Source organism: Conger conger, chromosome 12 (assembly GCF_963514075.1).
Source record: "Conger conger chromosome 12, fConCon1.1, whole genome shotgun sequence".
Classification (NCBI taxonomy): Eukaryota; Metazoa; Chordata; class Actinopteri; order Anguilliformes; family Congridae; genus Conger; species Conger conger.
The window spans coordinates 4928638-4956574 of NC_083771.1; the positions used below are offsets into that span (position 1 = coordinate 4928638).

Here is a 27937-nt window from a genome sequence, read left to right on the forward strand (position 1 = left end):
TTTACAGAAAGACTTGTTAATACACCAGGCCAGGGATCATCAAAGCACGGTCCTCGAGGTTTGAGAACTGCTGGTTCTCAATTAGTAGCACTAATTGAGAACCAACTCAACTGCTGGCCAATTAGTAGCACTAATTCTTTAGTTAATTACCCGGTAGAAAAGAAAACCAGGACTGGTTTTGGATTTGAGGGCCAGATTTTATGATCCCTGCTTCAGGCAGAAGGAAAGTGGCGATACTTGCCGAATGTTTAAGAAGGTCTGGATGTTGATGCTTTCTGGGCGAGGCGTCCTTCTCACAGACATTCCTCTGGGTCGGCTCGGTCACCAGCGGCGGAGCCTCCATCTCCAGGAGCTTGCTCCCCAGGCTCTCTGCTCTTCTCCTATGGGCCTCCAGCTCGGCCTTGAGCCTCTCGATCTCCCTGGCCATGCTCACGATGAGCTCCGGGTTGAAGCCCGACTCGCCGCCGGAGGAGGAGTTCAGCTCCAGCTGCTCCTTGAGGAGCTTGACGACCTTGCGATAGCCCTTAGCCTCGGCCCTGAGCTTCTCCACCACCTTCTGGAGGTCCTTGTTGCCGTCGCTGTCCCCGGAGCTGTCCGCGCTCTCCTTGGACTCAGTGGATTTCTCCTCCTTCAGGAGGCCCTTCAAGTCGATGTTCTCAGCCTGCAACCTCTGCATCTCGTCCCTGAAATAAACAACACTCACTCAACAGCAAATACGACTAGCAAAGAAGGCTTAACACACGTGTCATAATCAATGAACAATCAATTCAACAATTGAATTGAATTCATTCTATGTTTCTCAGGGTAAAACGTCCATTGTTAGGGGAAGCAAAGTGCACAATGATGACAAAGGGCTTCAATAGTTCAAATGTTCTACAAAGAAGGCTTTTAAACAAACTTTGTTTGTCACTGTAGAAATGCCACCGGTAAAAATGACAAACCAGCAACGGCCCTTCAGTAGTTCATTTAATTTACACCAACAAACTAAAACTGAAGTCTTTGGTAGAAAAGAGGATTAAGAGAGAGAGAATCTTCAATCACTACAGTCATTTTGCTCACCTGAGCTGGGTGACAGATGACACCCCATGGTCCAGCAAGAGAGAACAGAGCATCGTCATCTCCCTGTCCTGGTCCTCCTCACTCCACTTGTGCTTGTTCTTTCTGGAGCACTTCAGGCTGTCTCTGCCTCTGGGGGGATGGGAGGTGGTGACATCCAGCAGGGCTCCCTCACACCTTTTACTGCCAGACAGCTGAGTGCTCCCATCCACCCACTGACCGTTCACCTACACAGGAAAGAAGGCAACATTAGTAACACACTTCCTTTTAATACAGAATATGCATAATTCCATCTCTCCTGTTCATCCGTAACATCCCTGTCACCTACCTGCTCCTGGCCGGTGGATTGGCTCTCCCCATCACGCAGTGATTGGTGCGCCCTGTTAGTAGGCACATCTTGCCCCAGCTCCCCCTCACAATGCTAAAGTAATGTAATGGAGGGGTGTGACACACATGACTTTGTAAAAGAAAATGCAAAGATGGAATGCAATCCAAATACAGTGCACACGGAAAGCAGAATGACATGTCCATAATGTAATATAATGGGTAATAAAACTGTTCAATGGGACAGAGAAGATAAGAGAAGAAGGGTTAGTTTGCAAGCGTCGCACAGGGGGAAAAGACGTCAGTCACTTGGTTAGAGACGAGCATGAAGGACAGGTCGACAGCCAGTGTTTAACGAGACGTTTTGTAAGAGCACCTCCTGGGACGCGAGCTTCGTCACATCTTCCCTTTCCTTTTCCTGAGGGTCAGTCAACGAGGCTCTCCTCTGGAGCTCGGCGTTCAGCGCCTGGAGTTCATTAATGTAGTCCTGGAGCTCTACCACCTAATGCAAATATAAATCATATTGTTTTTAAAACATTTAAGAATGCAAGCAGTTATGATACGTGGTAATAAAACATGGCCGGTAAGAGTCCCAGATGAAAGCTAATGTAGGGTGCTGGTCCTGTTTGGGCATTCCAAGGGTAACGCACCTTCTGCCTGAGCTCAGCCATGGACAGCTCATCCGGCCCGTCCCCCACGCAGATGCTCATGTACGAGGTCTGATCCGCGACGAAGCTGAACGTGTCCGCTTCAGTGCGAAAGAGAGAAGAACGAGAGAATACATTATAATTAATAACTGCAGAAAAACAGGAGATAATTGAGCCGTGACACAGACGCAGTAAATGGTAAACGTCGGCATCTATATAGCACCTTTATCCAAAGCGCCGTACAACTGATGCTTCTCATTCACCCATTCATACGCACACTCACACAGCAACAGTGATTGGCTGCCATGCAAGGCACCGACCAGCTCGTCAGGAGCATTCGAAGGCGAGGCGTCTTGCTCAGGGACACTTCGACACACGGGGCGGAATCGAACCGGCAGCCCTCCGACTGCCGGGCGACCGCTCTTCCCGGCAGAGCCGGTGTGGCGCGGTCTCTCACCCGTGTCGTTGGTTCCCCCGACCCCCCCTCCTCGGTTCTGGATGGCCCCGAGACGGGCCTGCAGGGAGGCGTTCCAGCGCTGGGCGTCCTCCAGCTGGTGTCTCACGCTCTCCAGCTCCTTACAGTCCACCGCCTCCGTCTGAGCCCCGCTCCCTACACCAGGCACAGGGAGATGAGACCGCGCTGGGAGATGAGACCGCGCAGGGAGATGAGACCGCGCAGGGAGATGAGACCGCGCAGGGAGATGAGACCGCGCAGGGAGATGAGACCGCGCAGGGAGATGAGACCGCGCTGGGAGATGAGACCGCGCTGGGAGATGAGACCGCGCTGGGAGATGAGACCGCGCTGGGAGATGAGACCGCGCAGGGAGATGAGACCGCGCAGGGGAGATGAGACCATGCAGGGGAGATGAGACCGCGCTGGGAGACGCAACAGTATCAAACCAACATACTCGGGTAAACCGTAGGATGCACCAACTGTGTCCAACAATTCCGTTTTAGAGCTCAATTATATTCATGCTGTACATTGTCTTATTCATTACAAACGGTTTCAAAGTCTGTGCCTTTGTGACTGAATGTGACAATATAAATTATCCTGTGTTTTGTTGTATAGTTGTATGCTGAGTAGTGAAAAACAAAAAAAAATCTAAACACATAAATTCCATCAGAACCATGCAGAGCCAGTTATTCAGTTTAGCCAATGATTGCACAGAGCATTTCGTTTTACCTTCTGATGGTCTCGCAATTTTAGAATCGGACTACTTTTTTTAGTAACAATAATAAAAGACTGCAAAGTACGGGACGATTCATTGCTAAAATACTGTATTATCTGGATTACATTTCTAGTAGCCAGTAATCCATATAAGGTGCACATTACGCATCGGGTGAGAATGCAGATGAGTGGTGCATCTGTGAGGGATGGCTGATGAGGGAGACGGAGGATGCAGAACAACAGGAGGAAGCAGGAAACAGCCTGTGCGTTTAGAAACGGCCCCAGGCCGCAGATGGGCACAGGCTGACCTCACTGTTCACTCAGACTGGGACAGTTTTTCATGAGCACTGCGGAATTTATACTGCCATTTTCTAATGAAATCATGATGCGGTGGGAGTCAAACTAATCATAATTATTATGATGCTTCTTATGATGAATAGGCATATCTCACAAACTTTTTATACCTTTTATTTGATGTAAAAAAATAAATGACGTATTTATGCATTTTATGAAAATAGGTCAAGCTAACAAAGCAACATCTGCTTCATTATTCCTAATGAAACTGACAGCAGTGCTCATTGTAACCATGAAGAGATTATATTCCTGATGTCAAACGATATACAACGGTCATACTTTAATCGGTAAATGTTATGACAGAGGTGACCGTCATAAAATGTACAGATAAAAGTATGAGGTTTATGTAATTTGACAACTGACATCATCTGTTATGCCATCTTGTGACAGCTGTTATGTCATGTATATGAGAGTTCTACATCAGCCTTACGGTGAGGAGTTCAGGTAAAGTGTTACCATTCCGTTTTACAGTGTACTAGATTTGGGCTCTAGACAGGACTGGCATACTGATTGGCTGTCTAGTCTGTCCAATCAGGGGCCCATTGTACTCTACCTTCTCTCTGATTGGCCCGCTGTATCTCCCTCTCCAGGTCGTGCCGCAGGTCCTCGTTGGTGCGCACGCCCTCTTCCAGCTTCTGCCTCAGGAGCTGCACCGCAGCCAGCTCCATCTGCAGGGCCTGCAGGCGCTGGGCACTGCAGCCATGACAACACAGCGTTAACCCAACCGCCGTGACAACAGTGTTAACCCAACCGCCATGACAACACAGCGTTAACCCAACCGCCAGGACAACACAGCGTTAACCCAACCGCCATGACAACACAGCGTTAACCCAACCGCCGTGACAACACAGCGTTAACCCAACCGCCAGGACAACACAGCGTTAACCCAACCGCCGTGACAACACAGCGTTAACCCAACCGCCGTGACAACACAGCGTCAACCCAACCGCCGTGACAACACAGGGTTAACCCAACCGCCATGACACAGCGTTAACCCAACCACTATGACACAGCGTTAACCCAACCACTATGACACAGCGTTAACCCAACCGCCATGACAACACAGCGTTAACCCAACCGCCGTGACAACACAGGGTTAACCCAACCGCCATGACACAGCGTTAACCCAACCACTATGACACAGCGTTAACCCAACCACTATGACACAGCGTTAACCCAACCGCCAGGACAACACAGCGTTAACCCAACCGCCATGACACAGCGTTAACCCAGCCGCCGTGACAACACAGCGTTAACCCAACCGCAATGACAACACAGCGTTAACCCAACCGCCGTGACAACACAGCGTTAACCCAACCGCCGTGACAACACAGCGTTAACCCAACCGCCGTGACAACACAGCGTTAACCCAACCGCCGTGACAACACAGCGTTAACCCAACCGCCGTGACAACACAGCGTTAACCCAACCGCCATGACAACGCAGCGTTAACCCAACCGCCATGACAACACAGCGTTAACCCAACCGCCAGGACAACACAGCGTTAACCCAACCGCCAGGACAACACAGCGTTAACCCAACCGCCATGACACAGCGTTAACCCAACCGCCAGGACAACACAGCGTTAACCCAACCGCCATGACAACACAGCGTTAACCCAACCGCCATGATAACACAGCGTTAACCCAACCGCCGTGACAACACAGCGTTAACCCAACCGCCATGACAACACAGCGTTAACCCAACCGCCGTGACAACACAGCGTTAACCCAACCGCCATGACAACACAGCGTTAACCCAACCGCCGTGACAACACAGCGTTAACCCAACCGCCATGACAACACAGCGTTAACCCAACCGCCATGACAACACAGCGTTAACCCAACCGCCATGACAACACAGCGTTAACCCAACCGCCGTGACAACACAGCGTTAACCCAACCGCAATGACAACACAGCGTTAACCCAACCGCAATGACAACACAGCGTTAACCCAACCGCCATGACACAGCGTTAACCCAACCGCCATGACAACACAGCGTTAACCCAACCGCCGTGACAACACAGCGTTAACCCAACCGCCGTGACAACACAGCGTTAACCCAACCGCCGTGACAACACAGCGTTAACCCAACCGCCAGGACAACACAGCGTTAACCCAACCGCCATGACAACACAGCGTTAACCCAACCGCCATGACAACACAGCGTTAACCCAACCACCGTGACAACACAGCGTTAACCCAACCGCCATGACACAGCGTTAACCCAACCGCCAGGACAACACAGCGTTAACCCAACCGCCATGACAACACAGCGTTAACCCAACCGCCAGGACAACACAGCGTTAACCCAACCGCCAGGACAACACAGCGTTAACCCAACCGCCATGACACAGCGTTAACCCAACCGCCAGGACAACACAGCGTTAACCCAACCGCCATGACACAGCGTTAACCCAACCGCCATGACAACACAGCGTTAACCCAGCCGCCATGACAACACAGCGTTAACCCAACCGCCATGACACAGCGTTAACCCAACCGCCATGACAACACAGCGTTAACCCAACCGCCATGACACAGCGTTAACCCAACCGCCAGGACAACACAGCGTTAACCCAACCGCCATGACAACACAGCGTTAACCCAACCGCCATGACACAGCGTTAACCCAACCGCCAGGACAACACAGCGTTAACCCAGCTGCCATGACAACACAGCGTTAACCCAACCGCCATGACACAGCGTTAACCCAACCGCCATGACAACACAGCGTTAACCCAACCGCCATGACACAGCGTTAACCCAACCGCCAGGACAACACAGCGTTAACCCAACCGCCATGACAACACAGCGTTAACCCAACCGCCATGACACAGCGTTAACCCAACCGCCAGGACAACACAGCGTTAACCCAGCTGCCATGACAACACAGCGTTAACCCAACCGCCATGACACAGCGTTAACCCAACCGCCAGGACAACACAGCGTTAACCCAACCGCCATGACAACACAGCGTTAACCCAACCGCCATGACACAGCGTTAACCCAACCGCCATGACAACACAGCGTTAACCCAGCTGCCATGACAACACAGCGTTAACCCAACCGCCAGGACAACACAGCGTTAACCCAACCGCCATGACAACACAGCGTTAACCCAATCGCCAGGACAACACAGCGTTAACCCAACCGCCGTGACAACACAGCGTTAACCCAACCGCCAGGACAACACAGCGTTAACCCAACCGCCATGACACAGCGTTAACCCAACCACTATGACACAGCGTTAACCCAACCGCCAGGACAACACAGGGTTAACCCAACCGCCAGGACAACACAGCGTTAACCCAACCGCCATGACAACACAGCGTTAACCCAACCGCCATGACACAGCGTTAACCCAACCACCATGACAACATAGCGTTAACCCAACCACACTGACACCAAGCAGCAGCTGTACAGGTGGCTGGGCTTACCAACATAACCCTGACCTACTGCCCTTTTTACTGCCTTTCAAAAATAGTGTGAGCTTTGAAATAGGCTGTTCTTCATATAGCCTCTAAATAGGCAGCCCTCAATCACACTCAAATGAAAACGTGGGTGGACTGCTTTGTAAATTTGAGCTGCATGCTACATGTTCCTTTCAGATTTATCTTTCGCTGAATAACACCCGAATCCATGCAAACGTATTTCTAAAGTGAACAACGGGTAAAATAAATAAATAAAACTGAATACTGCTCCCTCAGTAAGGTGTGGTAAAAGGTGCTCCTTACCCGTCCTGGTCTTTGACGGTCCTCACCAGGGTGGAGTAGAGCTGCTGTTCAGCCTTCAGGGCATGGTTCAGCCCCTGGTGGTCTGCCAGCAGGTGTGCCAGCAGGGCTGCCATGGAGGGCAGGGTCTGTGGAGAGAGCTGCACTTACAAACCTGACTTATGCCTCACATCCATCTTCACCAACATGCTTATACCACACATCCGTCTTCACCAACATGCTTATACCACACGTCCGTCTTCACCAACATGCTTATACCACACATCCGTCTTCACCAACATGCTTATACCACACATCCGTCTTCACCAACATGCTCATACCACACATCCGTCTTCACCAACATGCTTAGACCACACATCAGTCTTCAAAGACCTGCTCATACCACACACCACCCTTCACACATTTTATGGACTCTTCAGATATGGAATTTTGTTTATGGACACGTTCCTTGAAGCTTGCAATATGTGTCAGTTTTATAACGTCAGTTTTGAGGCCAAGGCTGATGAGTGAGTGTGTGTTTGTACCTCCTGCTGGCTGTTGCCCCCAATGATGGTTCTCTCCCTCTGTGGGAGGCCAGGGCGGGGTCCCTCTTCTGGGGGGCTGGGCCCATGAGCATGTGAGTTGCTCTGCTTGCCATAATCCCGCTTGCCAAGGCGTTCCTGCAGGTCCTGTCAGAGAACAAAAATGCCCAGGGGTAAATATCATGGATGGAGCCAACCTTGAACCAAAATGCAGACTTAACAATAGACAGACCAGGGTTTTTTAGTTTTTTTTACTACCCAGAACCGACAAGCATGATGCTCTGCTATGCAAGACTTCCAGCATTACAGAATGCTCTCAAGTTGAAAAATGTAGAGTAGATGTGCTCCTAAATTATTTTTCCAACAAGCAGACATCATTTTTCAGGAAGAAACGCTCCTAACATGGGAGCACTGTCGAGCTGTGCCTCAGACATTAATAGTGAGACATGATTTACTTCAGTGGAACATCATTTGAACATCAGACACAGAGCGAAACCCAACAGCGAGCAGAACATTCACATCCCCAGCATTAATTACCCAAATGATGCCGTCCTTGGTCTCCAGGGTGCTGGTCAGGGACCCGATGTTTACGGCCTGGGCCTCGTTGCGGTTCTCCAGGTCCGTCAGCAAGGCCTGCAGGTCGGCTAGCTCGATCTAGAGGGGGAAAGTCAGCATGCAGTCACATCTCAGCAGCCATTCTGAGAGGCTGGAGTGCTGCACATTAAAATGGCATTCAACTGAATACAAACACAAATCTACACTGTTATCTTCACTTTACTTTCACCTCCAATGACAATAATAATCCGTTGATTAAACCAGGGGTGCACAAGTCCGGCCCTGAAGGGCCGTTCTGCACGCTGGTTATTGTTCCAACCAATTACTTTCATTTTAGTTTTCTGACAGCTCTATAGATTACACTGGTTCACTCCTGTACTGGATCACAGTGACCAAGCTGCAGTATGATTGAGCTAATTAAATAATTAAGAGCAGAAGTTGCCACGAAATTCTGAAATGGTTTGGCCCTTTCTGTGCACCTAAACTCACCCTCAGTTCGTTCTCTCTCTTCAGTGCCTTGTTCAGCTCTTCAGTCTTCTGCTCCAGCTCTTTCTTCAGCATCAAAGCCGTCTTCTTGGGCGCCGCCATTTTGCTGACGTTCCCTTCGTCGTCCTTCTTCGAGAGCTCGGCTGCTCAACAGACGAAAGGGAGCGCTGTTAGCCCACGCAGCTGTGAACGGTGACCCCAAACGAGCCCCGCGTTCCTCCTCAGAGCCCCACACTCACCCTCCTTCTCCTCCAGACGCTCCTGCAGCACCTCGATGGTCTGTCTGAGCTCCAGCACCTGGGGAGCCGGGGCCTCCTTCAGCCGGATCTCTGCCAGGAACCGGTCCCTCTCCTGCCCCCTCTCCACCAGTTTCTGACGCACGGAAAGGAAACCAGAACGGCATGAGTCACAGAGGTAACGCTACAGTGTGCAGGAGGGGGTGTACCGGCAGGGAAGACCCACGCAAGAGGCTCTCTGCCTCCAAAAGCTCAATCGTCACAGCGGAAAGACTTGTCATACAGGCTGTCAAGTCTGGTTTCAACTGAAACAGGCTGAAATCCTGCACATTCACCCCTAGATGAATATTTCAGTTTATCACTACAGTTCAACCAAACTAAAATATGGAATTAGTCCAATTGTAAAGTGTAAAGGGTAGAGTTATCCAACACAAGACCCACATTGATGAGCGCGTCCTTTTGGGCCAGCCGGGCCTTGAGCTCGGCGGTTTCCAGGCCCCTGTCCTGCGCGGCCACGGCGCTCTGCTTCTCAGCAGCGGCCAGCTGCTGCTGCTTCTCGGAGAGCTGGCGTCTCAGGTCCTGCAGCTCCTGCGTGCGCTCGCTCAGCGTGCGGTTATAGTGCTCCGCTGACTCCTGCAGCGCAAAGCCGTTCATCGATCACAGTCACAGTACATTTAGCTACTATAGGCATCCACATTTTGGGAATGCATTTTAGCTGAACCCCTGAACAGAAGGGAGCAATTTCACCTTTTTCCTTAATAGCATGTCATGAGCTGTAGTTGCTGTTGTGCGACGCGAATACAATATTTGTGAAATTGTTATTTATGACACTGTCTTGCATTATTATTGTTGTGCTGCAGATGTAGGGTGCAGGCGCAGACCAACAAAGGCAGCCCGTAGCCTTGTGGCCAAGCTGCTTGACTGGGATCTAGAAGGTTGGTGGTTCATGCCCCAGTGTAGCCATAAGATCAGTGCAGCTATTGGGCCCTTGAGCAAGGCCCTTAAACCCCCCATTGCACCGGGGGGGGATTGGGGGGTTGTCTCCTGCTTAGTCTAATCAACTATGTCGCTTTGGATAAAAGCCTCAGCTAAATAACAGTAATGTAATAATGTAATGTAAATGAGCGTGCACAGCACCTTGTACAGCTGGTCCTTGCTGCCGATGGTGGCCAGCAGCCCGTCCACGGCGCTCTCGTTGTCGGCCACCAGCCGCTCCCGGTCCCTCAGCGCCTCGGCCAGCCGGGCCTCCGCCACCTTCAGCCTCTGGGCCAGCCGCTCTGCCAGGTCCCCGCTGCCGCTCCGCGCCTGGCTGAGCAGGGCGTCGGACATGTCCTGGAGAGAGCAACGAGAGGGGCTACTGCTGGGTCTACTGCTCCGTTTACCGCTCTGTCTATCGCTATTAAAGAGGGAAAATAAATAAATAACAGAATACGGTAACAACAAACACGCTTTAATGCTGCAAAAACAGTGGACTTTACTTACTTTACTTCACAAAGTGCTTCTAATTGAAACTCGCCGTGATGCTACTACATCAACCGGCATTCTTGCCGTCTTGTCAGAGTGACGTGTACACACGCGCATCAATTAGTTGCGCTATTCAAAAGTTTGGGCTCCACGATGCAAATTCATAATATTTTACCATACGACCTTGGGATTCACGGTTTCTAACAGCGCCCAGTATAAATATATATGTGCCTGTTAGTTAGAGACAGACATTACACTGATAACGCCCAGTCACCTCCATGTCCTTGGTCTTGGTGTGGAGGGACTGCTGCAGCTGTGCCACGATGGAGTCTTTCTCCCGCAGCGAGCGAGCCAGGTGCTCCTCCAGCTCCCGCTTGGCCCTCTGCAGGTTTTCGAACACGTTGGCCTGGTGCTGGAGCCCCACGTCCTTCTCCTTAACCAGAGCGTCTAAACTCTGCGGCACAACACAGCAAAGACTGCACCTTAGAGAGCTAGCCACATCGCACGGCCTTGGACCCCACTCTAGTGAAAGTCAAACGTACGTCGATGGCCTCTTTGTTGTGGGAGAGAAGGTTGTTCAGCCTTTCCGCGTCCCGCTCCTTTTCCCTGAGGGACAGACGGAGTTGCCGGATTTCGTCGTCTTTCTCCTCGATAGCGGCAAACTTCTCGTCCATCGCTTGCTGCAGCAGGGAGAAACGGTATCAACAGTGTAACATGAGTGGACACTAAACACACAGTTGCAGGACAAGAACACCAAACTGGGCGGCAGTTAGGGATCCCACCTCCAGCGCCTTTTCTTTCTCTTTCAGCCGTTCACGCAGCTTAGCCAGCATGCTATCCCCGCCTCCAGGGCTTCTGCTGTTCTGCTGGTCATTGAGCATGTTCATGTACTCCTGGAGAGAAGATGCGTTTCAACACAGGGTCTTGACTGATTCTTTTGGAAACAATCTTCAATTGATTTGTAGATACAGTGGGGTCTGAGACCACTTGTGAAAATGCTTCTATTCTGCATGCTTTCCTAATTTAATACCAACCTTTTTCATTACTAATTATACCATCACCATAACAAGTTAAACTTGGTGAAAACCTGATTATTTTACATGACAAAAACAGGCTTCTGGACCCTACTGCATGTACAGGACATGGGGAAAAATTGGCAAGAAGAACTAAGAAAATGGGGTGGGGGAAACACACCAGAGGGACACAGAGACAGTGCTGTAGTGTGAGGGACGACCCCGCGACCCTTTGAGTGACAGGCCATCTGGGCCGTGTACCTGCAGCTGCAGCTCCTTCTCGCTGAGGCTGCTGGTGAGCCGCTGGATGGTGACCTCGTGACCCTGGAGCTTCCGCTTGCTTTCGTCCAGGAGGGCCAGGTACTGCTGCTCCAGGGCGCTCTCCCTCTCCCCGATCTCTCCGCTCAGTTTCTTCAGCTGGTTGTTCAGGTCCTGTTGGGGTGTGTGGGGAGGGTGCGTGTGAGAGAGCATTAATTTTTACAGCTTTCCAGTAACAGCCATCTTTCCATACAGGAAAGAATCTCACTGAACCACCGGAGGCACCGTCCTGAACTTCAGCAAACAGAAATGAAAGTATGTTTGTATGTTTGCCCAAAAACTTCCTCAAAAAAATGAAAGTGTGCAAACCATTGTGACAGAGGGAGTGTGATGCACTCACATTGAGAGTTTTGTCATGGTTAGTTCTAGAGAGGTTGTGTGAAACACTCACACTGAGAGCTTTGCGATGGTTAGTTCTAGAGAGGGAGTGTGAAACGCACATTGAGAGTTTCGTCCCGTTTAGTTCTATTAGGAATATGGCACACTCACATTGAGAGTTTCGTCCCGTGTAGTTCTAGAGAGGTTGTGTGAAACACTCACATTGAGAGCTTTGCCATGGTTAGTTCAAGAGAGGGAGTGTGAAACACTCACATCGAGAGTTTCGTCCCGTTTAGTTCTATAAGGAATATGGCACACTCACATTGAGAGCTTTGTCTCCCTTCTTCTTCTGCTGCTGCAGGTCCTCCAGCTCCACCTCCAGCTGCTCCTTGGCCTGCTGCAGGTCCCCCAGCTCCTGCTCGCGCCGGCCCAGGGCGCGCTGCAGCTTCTGGGCCTCCAGGGCCTTGGTGTGGTGCTCCAGCTGCAGGTGGGCCAGCTCTGCCTGCTTGTCCATCAGGAGGTTCTGGTGCTCCTCAGCCCCCTGGGGATCACGTGACAACACCGTGAGACAGGAAAGGGGAACCGCCTTCCCCTGCAGGGCTCTCACCTGCATGTGAAATAAACACTGTGGCGCAACGGTTCGTAGAATTATTCCAGTGACGCAAGGCTGCAGGTTCGCTACACCAGTTCAGTTCTTCCCCATGGGGAAGGTACTTTTATAATATACCTGAACTGTTTCAGCGCATTAACAGTTGCATAAATAAAGCTCAGATAGACTAGCTCTCCAAGCATTTCTTATAAACATGTTTTGCACTGCTCAGTGCCGGTTTCACCCAGACAGAAAGAGAGACTTGCCTGGTACTTCTGGATCTGGGCCTTGTGGGCAGCATCCCTGGCCTTGGCTAGAGCCTCATCCCTGTCCTCGATCTCATGACAGAGCTCCTCTATCTGTTAAACAGACATGGGGCGGGAAGGGGGGGTGTTCATACAAGCAAAACAGTCCAGACGTGCTCATTTCTGTGGCTTTGCTGAGGGCGAATAACCTCACCTCCTTCTCCTTCCCCTTCAGTACCAGAGTCAGGCCTTGGATGGTTTTGTCTCGTTTCAGGGCATTCTTTTTCTCAGAGACCATCTCCCTCTCCATTTCCTCCAGTCTACCACTCAGAATCTGAAGAGAAATCCAGAGATCTGACACTCAGACAACTGGCTGCTGTTCAATGGATGTATCACATTTTACTGCTACGGTAGCCAAACATGTTCACAGGCACAAAGTACACTTTGAAATGGTCACCTTGTTCTGGCTGTCCTTATCCTCCAGGGTCTTGGTCAGATGTTGGACGGTACCCTTGGTGCCCTGTAGCTCCTCGCCCAGCTGCCTGGAAGCAGCTTCCAGCCGCGTCACCTCGTTCTGCCCGTCAGCAAAGCCCTGAAAGATTCAGGCTTTCTACGATGAGTAATCATTAACAAAAGCTTTTCTCTTCCCTTAGCATCTGACAGAAAGAAATACAAGGTTTTTCTTTTCTGTACACAGGTCTCTCCACATGTGTGTACATGCTAGTGCTTAATAAGAAAAGGCTTAATTTTCACTATTCATAAGGAATGAGGGACCTGATTACCTCTGCGTTAATTGGCATGTACTCATCATTAAGTTAATCTGTGAGATCCTGCAGAGACCACCACTCTGCAGTCTCAGCAGTGCCACCCTGCTCTGGGCACAAGTACTGCCAGGCACCCGGGGGCGCATTCCTGCAGGAATCTCACTGCGGGGGCCAAAGGGAGAGGGGCTTCCTCTGCAGGCTTAGGTGCCGAGTCAGCAGGTCAGAGATCACGGACGTGCGAGCCGACGAGCTCCCCTTCCGCTCCCACCTGTGTGACCGACCCATGGGGTCACCAGAGCCATGGCCTCTGATCCCTCTCCCGGGAGCACCGCGGGAACAGCGGGAGCTCAAGGCAGTACAGAGTTAGAGGCTGAAGGGAGGGGGAGCGGCATCGGAAGCCCTCAGAGACACCGCTCACACGGCAAGTTCCAGGCAAGTTTCCTTCAGGGTGGGGTTCCTCATGGGCCTGTCCTTGGTCACCTTTCTGAGGACAGGGCCCGCCATCCCTGGGAGGTGGTCCGCAGTGCCTTGAGGGTTGGGAATAGCCCTGCTCCCCGACCGGGTGGGGACACTCCGGCATCCCTGCACTGGAGCCCCTGGTGCTGTCCCCCTCATCAGAGGGGACGCAGGTGCTACGACAGGGCTCAGCCTGCATCTGCCTACGTCAGGCTCTCAGCTTCCGTGCTTGGGTGCCGTAGTCCTGTAACCGCGATACGAGGGCAACATCTACGCACAGCATGCGGATGCACTCGTTGGAACTCAGCCCGGTGGAACCCAGCCCGTAGGACAGGAGCAACCACAGGTTCCCCTTGCCTGAGGAGCTGAAGATCCAGCGGCACACACGCAACACGGGCCCCGCATGACGACGGCTCCCGGTGCCTCCGACCACCGCCAATCACTGAGGAGTCAGACCGCCGACCGCTGCTCTCTGGGACAGGGGGGAAGCACGAAAAAACTGCTGCTCCCAGGTGCAGTAAAGCCCTCCGCCAAATCCACTAATCCTTCCTCCTTTAACTGAAGCGGTCATACAGAATCCTCCAAGAACAGAGTGATCTGCACAGCGCATGCACTCTAAATCCCCTCACGCAACAACAAGGCAGCCCACACACACACAGGTTTGTCATCGCAAAGGTATACCTGTGAAATACAGCGCTAGACAACAGTGGCATAAAGCTCATGACCGACTGCCCTGGCCCACAGTCTCTCCTGGCCACTAGGGGTATGACAGATACAGACTGCCTGCCTGCCTTAACCGCCACGGGCAGTTCACAGAGAGCACAGAGGCAGGGAGGACACGGGGGCAGAGCTCTCTCTGACGAACATGCTGCTTCCCCTACCGCACTTATACACACTGCACGCCCGTGCACCGCACCCTTTCCAGCAGTGTTCACCGAGGTGAACCTTCAATCTGGAAACGCCATCAGCAGTCTCTTGGAAGAGGCTGAGAAGCCAGCATCAAATAATCTCCTCTGAAGAAACGATGTTATGCCCACAACTGCCTCGGGTTACGGCCCTCCTCTCCAACACTAACAAGCCCAGGGAGGAAATCGTCTGGATCACCACAGCCACAATCACGACTCTCCCTGAGGCGTAACGGCCGCATAATTCCACAATACGACCCGCTCCAAAACATGACCTCTACCCTTCCTGGATACGCTATCCGGCAGGAGTTACATTACCCTCCCAGAAAGGTTACACTATAAGTTATATTGCACATTTCGGTGTTGTTGTTCAACTGCATTTGGGGAGAGCGGTGTTCGAAAGCACACTCGGGTGGACAATCACGAGACGCGGATTCAATGCAATGCAGCACTTCATGCAATACCCATTTGAACACCAGAGCTCCGTTTCTGCAGTAATGTCATGTTTGGCTGCATTTTAGTTCATCCGAGGCGTAACTACACTCTAGAAGACATAGCTTGCTTTCCTTCCGACTTCCCAGTGGCACTGATGCATGATGGAAACCTAGTATTGTCATACATTACATAAAAGAGTGTGCCTCCTGGCACTTCGTTAAAAACTGGGGCAGAAATCAATACATGACGACATGAATTTTCCTTCCAGAAACGACCCTTTCAGAATGAGCCAGGGAGCACAGGAGGTTGCGTGACAAAACGCACTAATGCAAGAGGATGAACAGAGTCCTAACCTTAGGGCTTGTGTCTGCCATTAGGACACATCATTATAGATGTGCAGTAAACAAACAAAATGGACCCTGTCCCTTCTGCTCAAGGTTACAGTTCCTTTTAATGACCCACTGATGTGGTCACAAACACCCTTCACTGCAGTCAGACATCATTTCCAACATTTTCAATTAAACAAATAAGAAAAAAAAACCCAAAACAAACCTGCATTTCCCTTTCAGTTCTGACCCGCTCATGCTCAAGACCTTCCCTCAGAGCCTGTGAAGAAAAAATACAGCATTTTGCATATACAGCATATACAGCAATGGTAAATAGTTGGCATTTATATAGCACCTTTATCCAAAACGTTGTACAATTGATGCTTCTCATTCATCCATTCCTATACACACTCATTAACCAACGGCGATTGGCTGCCATGCAAGGCACCAAACCATTTGGGGGTTAGGGGTCTTGCTCAGGGACACTTCGACACACCCGGCAACCCTCCCACTGCCAGGCGACTGACCTAACTGCCTAAGCCTATATCGACCCAAGGTAATGAGACACATTTCATTCAAGCATCTTATGGTTGCTAGAAAACAGCACCTTGAGATTTCTGCATTGTAGAGAATGACAAACCACTGAGAGCAGAAAAAGGCCCATACCTGAAGCTCCCGGTCCTTCTGGCTCAGGAGAGCAGAGAGCTGTGTGATACGTTCAGATGCTGGCACACTCCCAGGGCCTTGGTCATTAGAGTCCTTCCTCAGCTGCTCAATCACAGACTCCTGGTTCCTCAACGAAAGTTTCAGCTGCTCAATAATGCTTTTGAAAAAAAAAAAAAAATCAAAAGAGCTCTTAAATATAGCCATCCCCAAATAATTACACGTACATGTATTATTATCATCAGAGGCCCTACCACAAACGGTAATAATGGGAAGAACAAGAATGGAACGTCAGAACACCTCAATATGACAATCATCAAAATCTGTGCCCTTAGGACAATGTGCCAAGCTGGCATATGTGCTGCTATGTGTCACTAACATGACTTCATCGGAGCGCGAGGTCACTGAACCCAGCCCGACTGTAAGCTGTGAAAACATGGCAGTGACGCGCCTACCCGTCCTTCTCCCGCAGGCCTTGGTGTGGGTCCTGAGCGGGGGACGGTTGGAAGGCGCCGGAGAGACCCAATGCCTGCAGCTGCTTCTCCATGGCAATGTTGCGCACCTTCCCCTGCTCGGCGATGGCCGCCATCTTCTCAGCCTCGTCTTCAGCCGCCTTCAGACTCTGGCCACCAGAACAGGGCAGTGTGGGTGAGGGGGTTCACCCAGAAAACCAGGCAAACGGCACAATAATATTGAGGGGCTAAGTCCAAATCCAAATTGCTCGGGATCAGTCTTCATGTGAAATACACTACACTATATCACAGACCCCTGCCACCTCGACATTCTACCTTTGACTCTGAGGATTAATAACAACTAGCTGAGTGTTTTGAAACACTGTACAGAAAACTCTGTCAGACCTAAGAACCGACTCAAAGCAAGAGTACAATCTCCTGATCCTTTATAGTAGGCCTGCAGCACAATTGTGCTTCCTTTTATTTACAAATTGCTTGAATCTCCAAAGGCTAATCATTTACTGCTATGCTTTTCACTTCCACCTAAAGCTAATGAGAGGCAGCTACCTGCTCTAATTGCTGGATTCTCGTGTTGAAGTCGTCTTTAAGCTGGTCCACCTCCCTCTGCGCCTGCTGCCTGGCACGAGAGGCCTCTCCCGATTCCCTTCCAGCCAGGCTCTCCAGAGCCTCCCTAAGAACAACACATTCACACACACCACAGACGCTCGGTTCACACTTCTGCAGGAATCCTACTCCGGAGAATAACATGCCCACGTCACATTTTGACTTAAGTGCTTTCAAAATACTGTGTATGTACGTACTCGCGCACGGACCATTTACATGTGCGACCGTTTTGAAATAAAAACACTGACACGTTCATTTAGCACTGTTCCACAGGAAGCACGGAGGGGGGGGGGGGGGCTGGCGCCAGGCCTTGAGCTGGAAGGATGCTTGGGCTTGCCATTGTGTGAAGTGTGAAAGTGTGTGCACTTACGAGGCAGAGACCAGCAACTCCTGCTTCTCAGCCAGCTCTCTCTTCATGGACTCCAACTCTACTTTCAGCTCAATGTTCTGAGGAAAAGAAAAGTGGTTTAAGGGTGGCACCTAAACAAAAACACAACAGGGAAAAGTATCTGGCAATCGGTTTCAAAGAAAAGCAAACTATGGTTCATATGAGAAACTCCAGAAACAAAAAAGGATCCAAATTTTGCTTATGAACGCATCACAACAGGATTTCGATGAGGTCAATAAACTAAGTTGATATTCTAAGCTGAACTGAAACTAAATCAACATAGCTGAATGCCAATCATGGACGTTTTAGTCCCATGAGAATGGTACGAAAAATATAAATTCACTTCTGACAACACACAAGAAATAGTCATGATCCTACCAAAGTAATTTTGACTGAATGAGGGCAAATTCAGTAACATCTGAAGCCTCAGTTTAATTTTCAATGTACAAAGACCACAGGCAAGGCGAGTGGCTGTGCAATGCAATGATATCAGACGTGACAATGCCCAAAGGAATGAAAACATCATACGCTTCGCCTGCATTCTTCAATATGTGCTGTCATATCAAGCTGTTATATGCTTGTGGTATGCCAACTCAGCATAGCAATCTTGCATTCAAGCTGTAGTTTCTGTTAGTTCAATATTAAAATTACTGGAACATGAAGGAGCTTCAAGCCATTCCAAAAAATAAAAGACATTTCTGGTTTCAGGCCAGATGGATCTCGTTCTTTTACAAGGTTTTAGAGCTATCAATTGATCTTAGCAGAAAACTTGCAAAAGAATTAGGCAGTTGTGATGCACGCGCTCTTGTAACGTGCAGTACTGTTTATCATAAAATGTGGGCTAAGCAGACGTGAAAGTTTATTTAATTAGGTCAAATAAAATGATGTGTTGTGCTAGGTAATGAGAATATTTCCAGCAATGAGGAGGCACACTCAAGCACTTGTTCTACTTTTAGCTCTAATACCCCCCTCGGCACTGAGCTAGGAGAAGTGCGTAACATGAAATGGATGACTGTCCAGAGAATAATTTCTGTAAAAACAATCTCTTTCCAGTCACCGTCTTAAATATATCCTCTGCGGAGTCGTCAAATTTCTGCTGCATGCGCTCTTCCATGAAGTAAATGCGCAGCTTGAGGTTGAAATTTTCTTTCTTCAGTCCAGTGATTTGCTGAAAAAAAGCACAAAAAAAACAAAACAATTACAACTGACTTTATGAGAGAACGAGACGGTACTGTTAGGGGAGATGAATTATTCTGAGGGGAAACTGCTCATTGCTTCAAATTTTTTAAGCATCACAAATGAGCACTTTATTCATGAGTGCGTTCATACATAAAGATGAGTCACATAAGACAAATTAAAGCACGCATATTGTGTGTGTGTGCTTCATGGAACATTGCTTCCTCAGGGTAAAGCTGGGTAATTTGACTTGGCTCTGCGCTTGCAGCACTGGAAGTGCCCGTGTCTCCCAGGCCCCAGAGGCTGTGGTGAGGGCAGGGGGTGAGGGCAGGGGAAAGGGAGGGGGGGGGGGGGGGGGGGGGGATCAGCAGACTGAGGATCATTGTGCTCCAGACCTTTAACTCTCCACATCTGGGGAGGCGTGCGAGTCTGCACCACTCTGTACTGACAGTTAGTCAGTCTAACATCATCCATCAAGAGGAAGTGTGTGTGTGTGTGTGTGTGTGTGTGTGTGTGTGTGTGTGTGTTTGTGTGTGAGTGTGTGTGTGCGCATATGTGTGGGTATGCGTGTGTGCATGTGTGGGGCATATAACAGCTATTGTGCATTTTAAATGAAAAGGGTTATTAGGCCGATATATAGAAGATCAGTGCATGGGCCCAGTGCCATCCCAGCTATACGATGGGAACTGCTCCCTCCGTTCTGAATGGCTGCAATTCCTCAGGCGTGCCATTCTCGGCCCTGTTATTTTTTCCATTACTGATTTTCCAGGAAAGCTTAACGATTAATAATGCAAAGGAACTCTAAAAAAAAGATGCCATATTCTCTGCAATTAAGTATCACACTACACTGCTGATCTAGTTTCAGGAGAAAATGAAATACTTTGGGCTTAGATTAATGTCACACACAATTGGGGGGGGGGGGGGGGCGGTCTTGGAAAAACAAATTAAATTCTCATTCCACTCTGTCACACACATTTCACAACACTTCCTAACTTGGGTCAGAGTGCCAGGCCCAGGCCCTTTATGAGACCATAGAAATGTGCAGCCCTTATTGAACTGCAGGCCCAAGCCATATTCTCTGAAATAATTGACATGAGAAAAAACAAACAGTGGAAAACCAGCAGAATACAGACAAGCTTGTCAAAGAAGCAGAGCTCAACTGCAAACCTGAGCCTAATTAAAGTTGGACGCTCCTAAAATGAGTTCTCCCCTTTCAGGGTGTAAGTGCGATCTCTCTGCAACTCTGCTTCAGAGTATAAGTGCATCAGTTAAACAATAGTTTTTCAATAAGAAGCACAGCTGAGATGGTGAAAAGTTGTAATGTCATTCTGCACTCACGTTCTCGTAGTCTTTCATGGTTAGAGGTTTCACTGGTGACATTTTCCGTCCAGGATACTCGGATGCTGGGAATCAAAAGTGGAGCCACATGACTTCATATCAGTAAAAGGAAAACTCTTTGCTCAATAAACCATTCTAACGTATCCATGTTTTATTATCCTGTCTTCCACCGCTGCATAATTATGATTTATATCCAAGCTGCGATTTACACAGCCATTGACACAACCAGTGCAATGACCATGCTACTATAAATGGTTCTGGCTCGAATAGTTTCTGTCAGGAAGAACCCAAAATAAACAGACCCCAATGTCACCATGCCTTCCATAGCACTGCCCCTATAACCCTTTCAATAATACGAGCAGAGCAGAGCATTTTACAGTTACAGTGACAGAACTCTACAGTGAAAGTGTTTATTTTCACATTCACCCATATATTTACCTTTTGGCTTATGCGTGCACTTTGAATTGCCTGTAGCTCACTAAAAAAAAAACAAGCTTCTTTTTTCTTTTTTTACACAGTTCAGGTCAATTACACTTTAGCCCAACAAAAGGCAAATCTTTCCTCAACAGCTGCTGTGCCAGTGTGTATTGGGGTGGGCAGTGCCGTGTTTACGTATGTGCGAGCCACTGTAACTGTGTCTGAGTCAACAGCAATGAAAGCAGCGAACACAACTAGTACGAGTATTCCAGCAGCAGTCATTTTGAACGGAAGACATTCGTATAAAAACTGCATTAATTTGCAACACAATGTAAATACAGATAATTGGACACCCTATACAATTTTTAAACAGTTAATACATAAATAAAGCAAAACAACTGTACCTGTCACAGTTTCCATAGCAAAACCTCCGCCACCAACTGTCTCTGAGTCTGGAAGCCTGGACATGTTGGAGCTGAAATCAGAAAATTCACTCAGAAACACAGGGAGAGGACATCTGATTTGTACAATGTGAACAAATAAGTTTAAAATAGAGGATTACAACACAATACTGCCACCGGCATACATGACATGCCTGTATCAGCATGCTACTTTTCCCCTCGTGAAATACTGCACAACAAAATCCAGTTTGAAAACTGCACCTGTATATAGGATCTCCATTTTGGCTGACATGTTTTAAATTATACCAAAGAGTCCCACTCCATTTATAATACTGAGAAAAGACTTGAATGTTGCTGCATAACAAGCTTATTTCTGTCCACTATCCAGCCTATACAAAGGTCCAGTTCAGTATGTACCAGCCACTGGCAGGATAGCTTTTTGCGATGTGCAAGGAGAAGAACAGCCTTGTTATTCAACAGACAACAAACTGTGACCCTGACGTGCTCAGCCTTAGTCAGCCAAGGAACGTCCACATGGCCAAGTGAAGTTACGCAACCATGTCAAAGCACACACAATGCCATAACACCAGCTAAATAAAGCCATGGGATCAAAAGCTTCAGGCTGAATTAAACAACAACAAAGTCAAATTAATTATGGAAAAAGAGTACTGGACATGAGCAGCCTTATCCACATGAAGGGGTATGATACAAACAGATGACTAACACTGTGTATATTCATCTTTTTTCCCCTCACTGCTATGACTTTTTGGCTCCAATAACATGACAGCAGTCAACTACTTCCTTCCTCTCTAAGCAGAACGATCCTGCACTGTTTCGCCTCAGTTTCAGGCTGGCTTCATCCCCTGGCCTATCTTACCGCAGAGACGTTGACACAAACAATGAAAGGGCTAGTGATCTTGTGGTCTCTCACTCATGTGCGTGCACACACACACACACACACACACTCAAGGAGACACATGTGTGGAGGTCACAGACACACACATCGATTTAGACTCAGGTGGGAGGTGACAGTCAGCTGTGTGCCTGCCTCTTCACACTGTTACCTGTCTAATCCCATGCCCCACCCAGACACGAATCAAATAACATATTAGCGTTTCAGTATATTAACTACTACTTGAAACTGTCAAATTCACTTAGGCCAAATATGAGAAAAGAGAGAAACAGACAATTAATAAAACGCTTTAAAGAACATAATACACTCAATCTTTCAGTGACGCCAGTCTGATGGAAATGCCAGGCATACACCACCAAATGTAAGTTTATAGTCAGTTAATCGCGTGTAAGGAATATATAAATCACTAAATATACACAGACAAAAACGTCGTGTTATTATGACTAGTAGGTCAATAATATTTTCGGAATATATCAATCAAAATAATCAGCGATCACAACATCCGCTGACACTGACAAGGATGTTGGAGCAGCAGCCGTGACATACTACACTAGGCCATAACAACTTCCTCTTTAGAAGTGTTCCTGTTGACAAAGATGGAAACATCACAAAAATGCAACTCAGCTTGAACTATTTGTACTCCTGTTATGTGCATATTTAACTCGATCTAATCAATCTGTTTATAAGACCCCCAGAGCATCCATTGTATATTAGCTAACGTTACAATTTAGATGACAAGAAAAGCGAGTCGGGTTTCAGAATAAAGTAACGCACACCTCTTGCTACTATCATATAGCTACGTCTTGAATTTCGGCAATTGCATGGCAGCCACCTGGCTGACTTGGAGCTAATCAACACGTGCACGAATGCATCAATACCGAAAGACTTAGCTGATATAACGATAGCTTTCTAGCAACAATAGCTCAAAGTGAAAATAAAACAGCTCAATGCAGCTAACAAGATAAGCACATAGCCTTACAAATTGCGTTGCATTAAGTACATACCAACATATATTAATCCAGAGTGAAGCATCAAGGTACCTTAGTCTACGTGTGAACGTACAATTTTTAACTTAACTAGCGGTAGTTATTATGTCGCGCTACTCGGTAAATTAACGTTAGCTAAATAACCAATAACAGACGAGTATAGAGTACGTCCAGCCTAGGGACGTTCTAATTTCCGCTTTCGAGTTCGCTAACGTTAGCTAGGGTACCGCATAGTAAACTAGTGCATAGTGACAGAACTATACCAGTCCCATTTTACAATAACTAACAACAGCAATCGCATGGTTCAGCGAATGTGAATTAGCTAACAAGCTAGCTAACAGATACGTTGAACCCAAATGTTGGGTTCACGACTAGAGTTGGCGATGATGGTTTGCTGGTGAACCAGTTGGTTAGCTTATTTAGCTGGCGGTCTCTTCAGTTACGTTAACTGTTAGTTAGCTAGCTACCATTAGCATGTTATTTCGACAGCACGGTAGTTGACAGCAACAGTTCTGGAATGAAGCTAATCTAACGTTAGCAAACGTTAAGTTGGGTGACAAACACAAGTGTTCGCTAACAGCAAGAAGATATGTTAGCGAGCTAGCTAGCTATATTTAGAGATGACATTTCAAAGATGACATCGCTTAGCTATCACTTTTCGTGCTCAAATATATCACAAACGTGAGCTACAAAATTAAGAGTTAAATCGATAACTGTTAATTTAGCTAATGCTAAGATACTAGCATATTAAAAGCAATGGGCCATTGGGATAACGTGAGCTAGCTAGCCAAGTTATTGTAACCTAACTTAGTAGCTAGCTTGCAAAATATAAATAATGTGAGCAAGCTAGCTAAGTTCGACGTTAGCCAAGGCACACACGCGAACACAAATTCTGTGCTTACACCCGGAGCTTGCACGGACGTCGAAGACCGTCGTTATTGACCATATTCTATTCAGAAAGCAAGTGAACTTTTAAAATGATGCACTGAGCTGGTTAGCATTATTCTCTGCCTGGCCAGCTAGCTAACGTTATTCCATGTCAGCTAGTTACTTACCTTCCATTAAAGTCAAGAGGTAGAGTCTGGTCTTCCCCCACGACCGAGTCCATTAGCTATTAATATGTGATAAATACAGCGGAGAAATGTGTATGTGGGTATTCAACGCCACATTAATTTAAGGTTACTTTCAGACGCCATACAAAAAGAAACTCGAAATTTTAAATTTCAAAGCTAACGTTACTGCCGCCATTTTAGTATCAGTGACGTCATTGTCGGTGCAACGTTGGAAGCCTGAGGTGCTGCCCAGTTTGACAAGCGCGAAGATTTCAACACACAGTTCCGCGATTGGGCAAAACAAACCACCCCGTCTTTCTCGTGATTGGTGCGTCAAGTTGAACCGAAGTTGCGTTGAACAATACTCTTCGCAGTTGACTGGATTATGATTGTTTCTTATTGTTGCTTTTCACGTTATGATCGTTACTTATTGCAAAATAATTTCATTAGGCTACTGTACATGCATAATTGCTTTGTGTTATAGAAGTGCTTGATTTGGGCCAGCCAAGCATGAGGTCACACTGAGGCCTTTTTCATGGTGGTACAGCCAACTAAAGACTCTGATGGGTCGATGTGCCCCAGGGTGGGTTATATGTACCCATAGTACAATAAAATTGGGCATTCCACATAGAGCAATATGAAAGCGGCTGAGAATAGTGTATTTTAAAATATTTTATAGGACAGTATGGATATTCTGTAGTGTTTGCCTGTTAGAGATGGGACTGGATAAAATGAAAATAACCCTTGAGGATTGACATGGAAACAGAGCTGAAAGATAACATTTGTGTTCACCACACCTGTTCTGACAGGACCACATGCTCAACTGCTCTCAAAATTATTTCCATTCAAACCTTCCCCTGGTCACAGTGCCACTGTCAGTTTCACGTGTTTACTTCACTCACAGATGTGCCCATTTCCCCTGGTTCATATTTCAGAGGCAGTTAAAGCACCTGCATGTCGCTTACTGTTCAAACTAAACAATATGTTATACACCTCAGAGAACTGTTTTACAGTATTCATTTAGAAATGTTTTGTTTCCTTGGTTCATGATAATACAGGTATCTTCTTGCTCCAAGAGCTAATCCACAATGATTAAAAGTTAACAGAGACCCCTGGTGGAGGCAAATGGACAATTCATCAGACAAGCTCCTCTTAAATTCTCAGACATCATAGTGAAAGACAGTTAGTTAGGGTTTCAAATATTTATTGAACATCTGAACATTATTAATGCAAGAAAATGAAGAATTTGAATCGTGTGTATACGAGAAGTTGCAAGAGCTACAGAAGTGAATATGGGCAAGCACCGCCACCCTCTGTACTTCCCCCTGAAGTAATACCTGCTGATTTTAGGCCGATATTTCACACAGACACAGATTTCAAAAAAAAAAGAAAAAAAAAGAAAAAACAAAAACAAACAACAGCAAATGGTTGCTCCTGGTGTGTTTAAATGTGAGGTATTCTGATCTCATTTTAACTACTGAAATGGAAAAAAAGAATGTTCACATATTGTCAATCGCTTCCATTAAAAAATCATGATGATTAATAGCATAGAACACAGTCCCAGTACAGTACAATTTTGATTACCATAAAGAAAAAAAAAAAAATTTAAACAAACAAAAATAAAAATAAAAAACATTGAAATAAATTTGTTCTCTGGAGTCCCAAATGTACACATAAAATAAAAATCTATAAACTCCAAGACCAGTTGGGAAACTGATACAAAGTTATCAGAGAAAAAGGACCTGTTGCCTAGACAAAGAGAACTTTATTTGGTAGACAACCACGTTTTCACACTTAAATAACATTAAATTAGCAAGAAGGGATCCACTGTATACAACAAAGCTTGCATAATTATACACATTTATTTTCAACAAAAAGAAAAAGCTTTCTAATAAAACTAAATCTTTACTAATGGATTCTAATATCAATAACAGCTATTTGGGGGGTTTGTACAAAAGAGCAGAAAGTACTTTCTTAAAAAAAAAAAAAAAAAAAAAAAATGCCTCGAAACCCTAAGATGTTTGGCTGCATTAAAAAATATGTAGACTCAAAACTTTTTTCTATTTTTTTTATGTTTATATAAAAATATTCCCTTACAAGTAATGGCACTTAAATGAATGCCATTTTTGCTGCATAGTGAAAAAAAAGGCAAAACTGGCTTCAAAAATGCAAACCTACCACAGAAGTGTTACACTTTGTTGGTGGCATAGCAGGAGCACTAGGTCAGCATCTCTTGTTTTAATTGAGGGTTTTATTTTTTTCCCCCGAGCACCATGCATAAGAGATGGGAGGTAGACCATTGATCAGACACCCTCTTCTGGACCCACACACAAGCCTTCTCACCGTTTGCCACTATGCCAGGAGTGTGTGGATACAGAGAGACCCGCGGCACAGATGAGCCAGGCGGGACAGCTCTCTAGGGGGCTGCCACCAGTGTCTTGCCAGCGGGCAGGCTCCGTGCCACGCCCGTCTCTCTCCATCAGCCCCTCACTGCAGCTGATCACTCTGCAGGACCTGCAGAGTGCCCTGCAGGGAGATGACTGGGGCAGGGACACCTGTCGATAGGTACTTTCTTCATTTGGAAATATACAGGTTGGCATACACTTCACCTGAAATTGAAGTAGGCACATAACACTACCTGTCAAGTCACACTAGCGGACCTCTAGGTAGGGACAAGAAAAGACCAACAACACTTGGAGGAAACATATATGTAGATAAAATAGCACCCCTGAATTGCCTAAAAAAATAATTGCAAACATAGATGAATATAAAAATTCTCTTCTCTTTTTCTATTGCACTTGAAGGTTATTTCTTTTTCATGAGATAAAATGTATAAAAGTAATAAGGAAGAAGTATATATGCCCACACATGTATAATTGTTCCCAATTACTTAAATTCTTCTTTTAACAGAATGCAGAACCTTGGTATGGAAAATATATGAAACAAATAAGTTAATATATTGTCCCATAAAGATTATTTGGCAGTATCTCCTCCGACTGGACATCCAGGACTTGTCAGAATGAAAAAAAGTTCCTGAAGATCACAAAAGAGCTTATCTTTTGAAGTGTCATTAGTGCGAGAAAATCTCGGGTTCCTCCGTAGCTCTCCTGGTGCCCCGCCTCCCTGTCCCCCATTGTCCTGTTTCTGCAGTCCAAACGCTGAAAGACGGGGGAGGGCATAGGTCTCCTGCTGGACGGCACATGTGGAGAGAGGTCTCCTCCGCTCCCTCGAGTGCGAGGGGCCCCATTTGGCCGATGTGGTGGGGAACGTGCCCCCTACAGGAAACACACAGGTCCGACCTCTAGGTGGTAGTGCGATCCGGGTTTGGTGTTTGGCAAGTTATATATATTTACAATAGGGAGAAGGTTCGGGTCCAGGGTGCTGAAAACAAAATGTGTTTGATGCCAGCGTCCGTCTTTGATCTGTGGAAACAGAGTGACATCATTATGGGGGCCCTGCTGAACCAGAAGATCATGTCAGATTCGAAAATGTGTAGGAACATCCCTGTATTCTATACTCCTAGCACAGGGGTCCTCACTCCTGATTTTGGAGAACCACAAGGTGTGCTGGTTTTATTTGTTGCTCAGCACTTCAATTCCAGTAGTTGATTAC

At 47.4% G+C, this 27937-nt stretch overlaps 2 protein-coding genes across 2 annotated transcripts in view; both read right to left on the reverse strand.

Annotated features, from left to right (window-relative positions):
* Positions 1-24528, reverse strand: part of cdk5rap2 (CDK5 regulatory subunit associated protein 2) — a 42802-nt gene extending 18274 nt beyond the window's left edge. Inside the window, exons 1-31 of the mRNA XM_061262020.1 lie at positions 24329-24528; positions 21378-21448; positions 20557-20621; positions 19100-19210; positions 18025-18101; positions 17598-17721; positions 17034-17200; positions 16582-16738; positions 16142-16195; positions 13487-13621; positions 13244-13363; positions 13051-13143; positions 12518-12736; positions 11821-11991; positions 11329-11439; positions 11089-11226; positions 10821-11000; positions 10220-10414; positions 9524-9715; positions 9086-9218; positions 8850-8989; positions 8343-8459; positions 7809-7952; positions 7288-7412; positions 4103-4242; positions 2485-2637; positions 2031-2128; positions 1757-1882; positions 1385-1477; positions 1060-1283; positions 242-683 (exon numbers count right to left, since the gene is read on the reverse strand). Coding sequence (XP_061118004.1) covers positions 242-683; positions 1060-1283; positions 1385-1477; positions 1757-1882; positions 2031-2128; positions 2485-2637; positions 4103-4242; positions 7288-7412; positions 7809-7952; positions 8343-8459; positions 8850-8989; positions 9086-9218; positions 9524-9715; positions 10220-10414; positions 10821-11000; positions 11089-11226; positions 11329-11439; positions 11821-11991; positions 12518-12736; positions 13051-13143; positions 13244-13363; positions 13487-13621; positions 16142-16195; positions 16582-16738; positions 17034-17200; positions 17598-17721; positions 18025-18101; positions 19100-19210; positions 20557-20621; positions 21378-21448; positions 24329-24381 — 4368 coding nt within the window. The 5' untranslated portion in view covers positions 24382-24528. The remainder of the gene's footprint in view (positions 1-241; positions 684-1059; positions 1284-1384; positions 1478-1756; positions 1883-2030; positions 2129-2484; positions 2638-4102; positions 4243-7287; positions 7413-7808; positions 7953-8342; positions 8460-8849; positions 8990-9085; positions 9219-9523; positions 9716-10219; positions 10415-10820; positions 11001-11088; positions 11227-11328; positions 11440-11820; positions 11992-12517; positions 12737-13050; positions 13144-13243; positions 13364-13486; positions 13622-16141; positions 16196-16581; positions 16739-17033; positions 17201-17597; positions 17722-18024; positions 18102-19099; positions 19211-20556; positions 20622-21377; positions 21449-24328) is intronic.
* Positions 24529-25562: 1034 nt separating this feature from the next.
* The window catches only part of col27a1b (collagen, type XXVII, alpha 1b), a 115872-nt gene continuing 113497 nt past the window's right edge, over positions 25563-27937 (reverse strand). Inside the window, exon 61 of the mRNA XM_061215850.1 lies at positions 25563-27747. Coding sequence (XP_061071834.1) covers positions 27601-27747 — 147 coding nt within the window. The 3' untranslated portion in view covers positions 25563-27600. The remainder of the gene's footprint in view (positions 27748-27937) is intronic.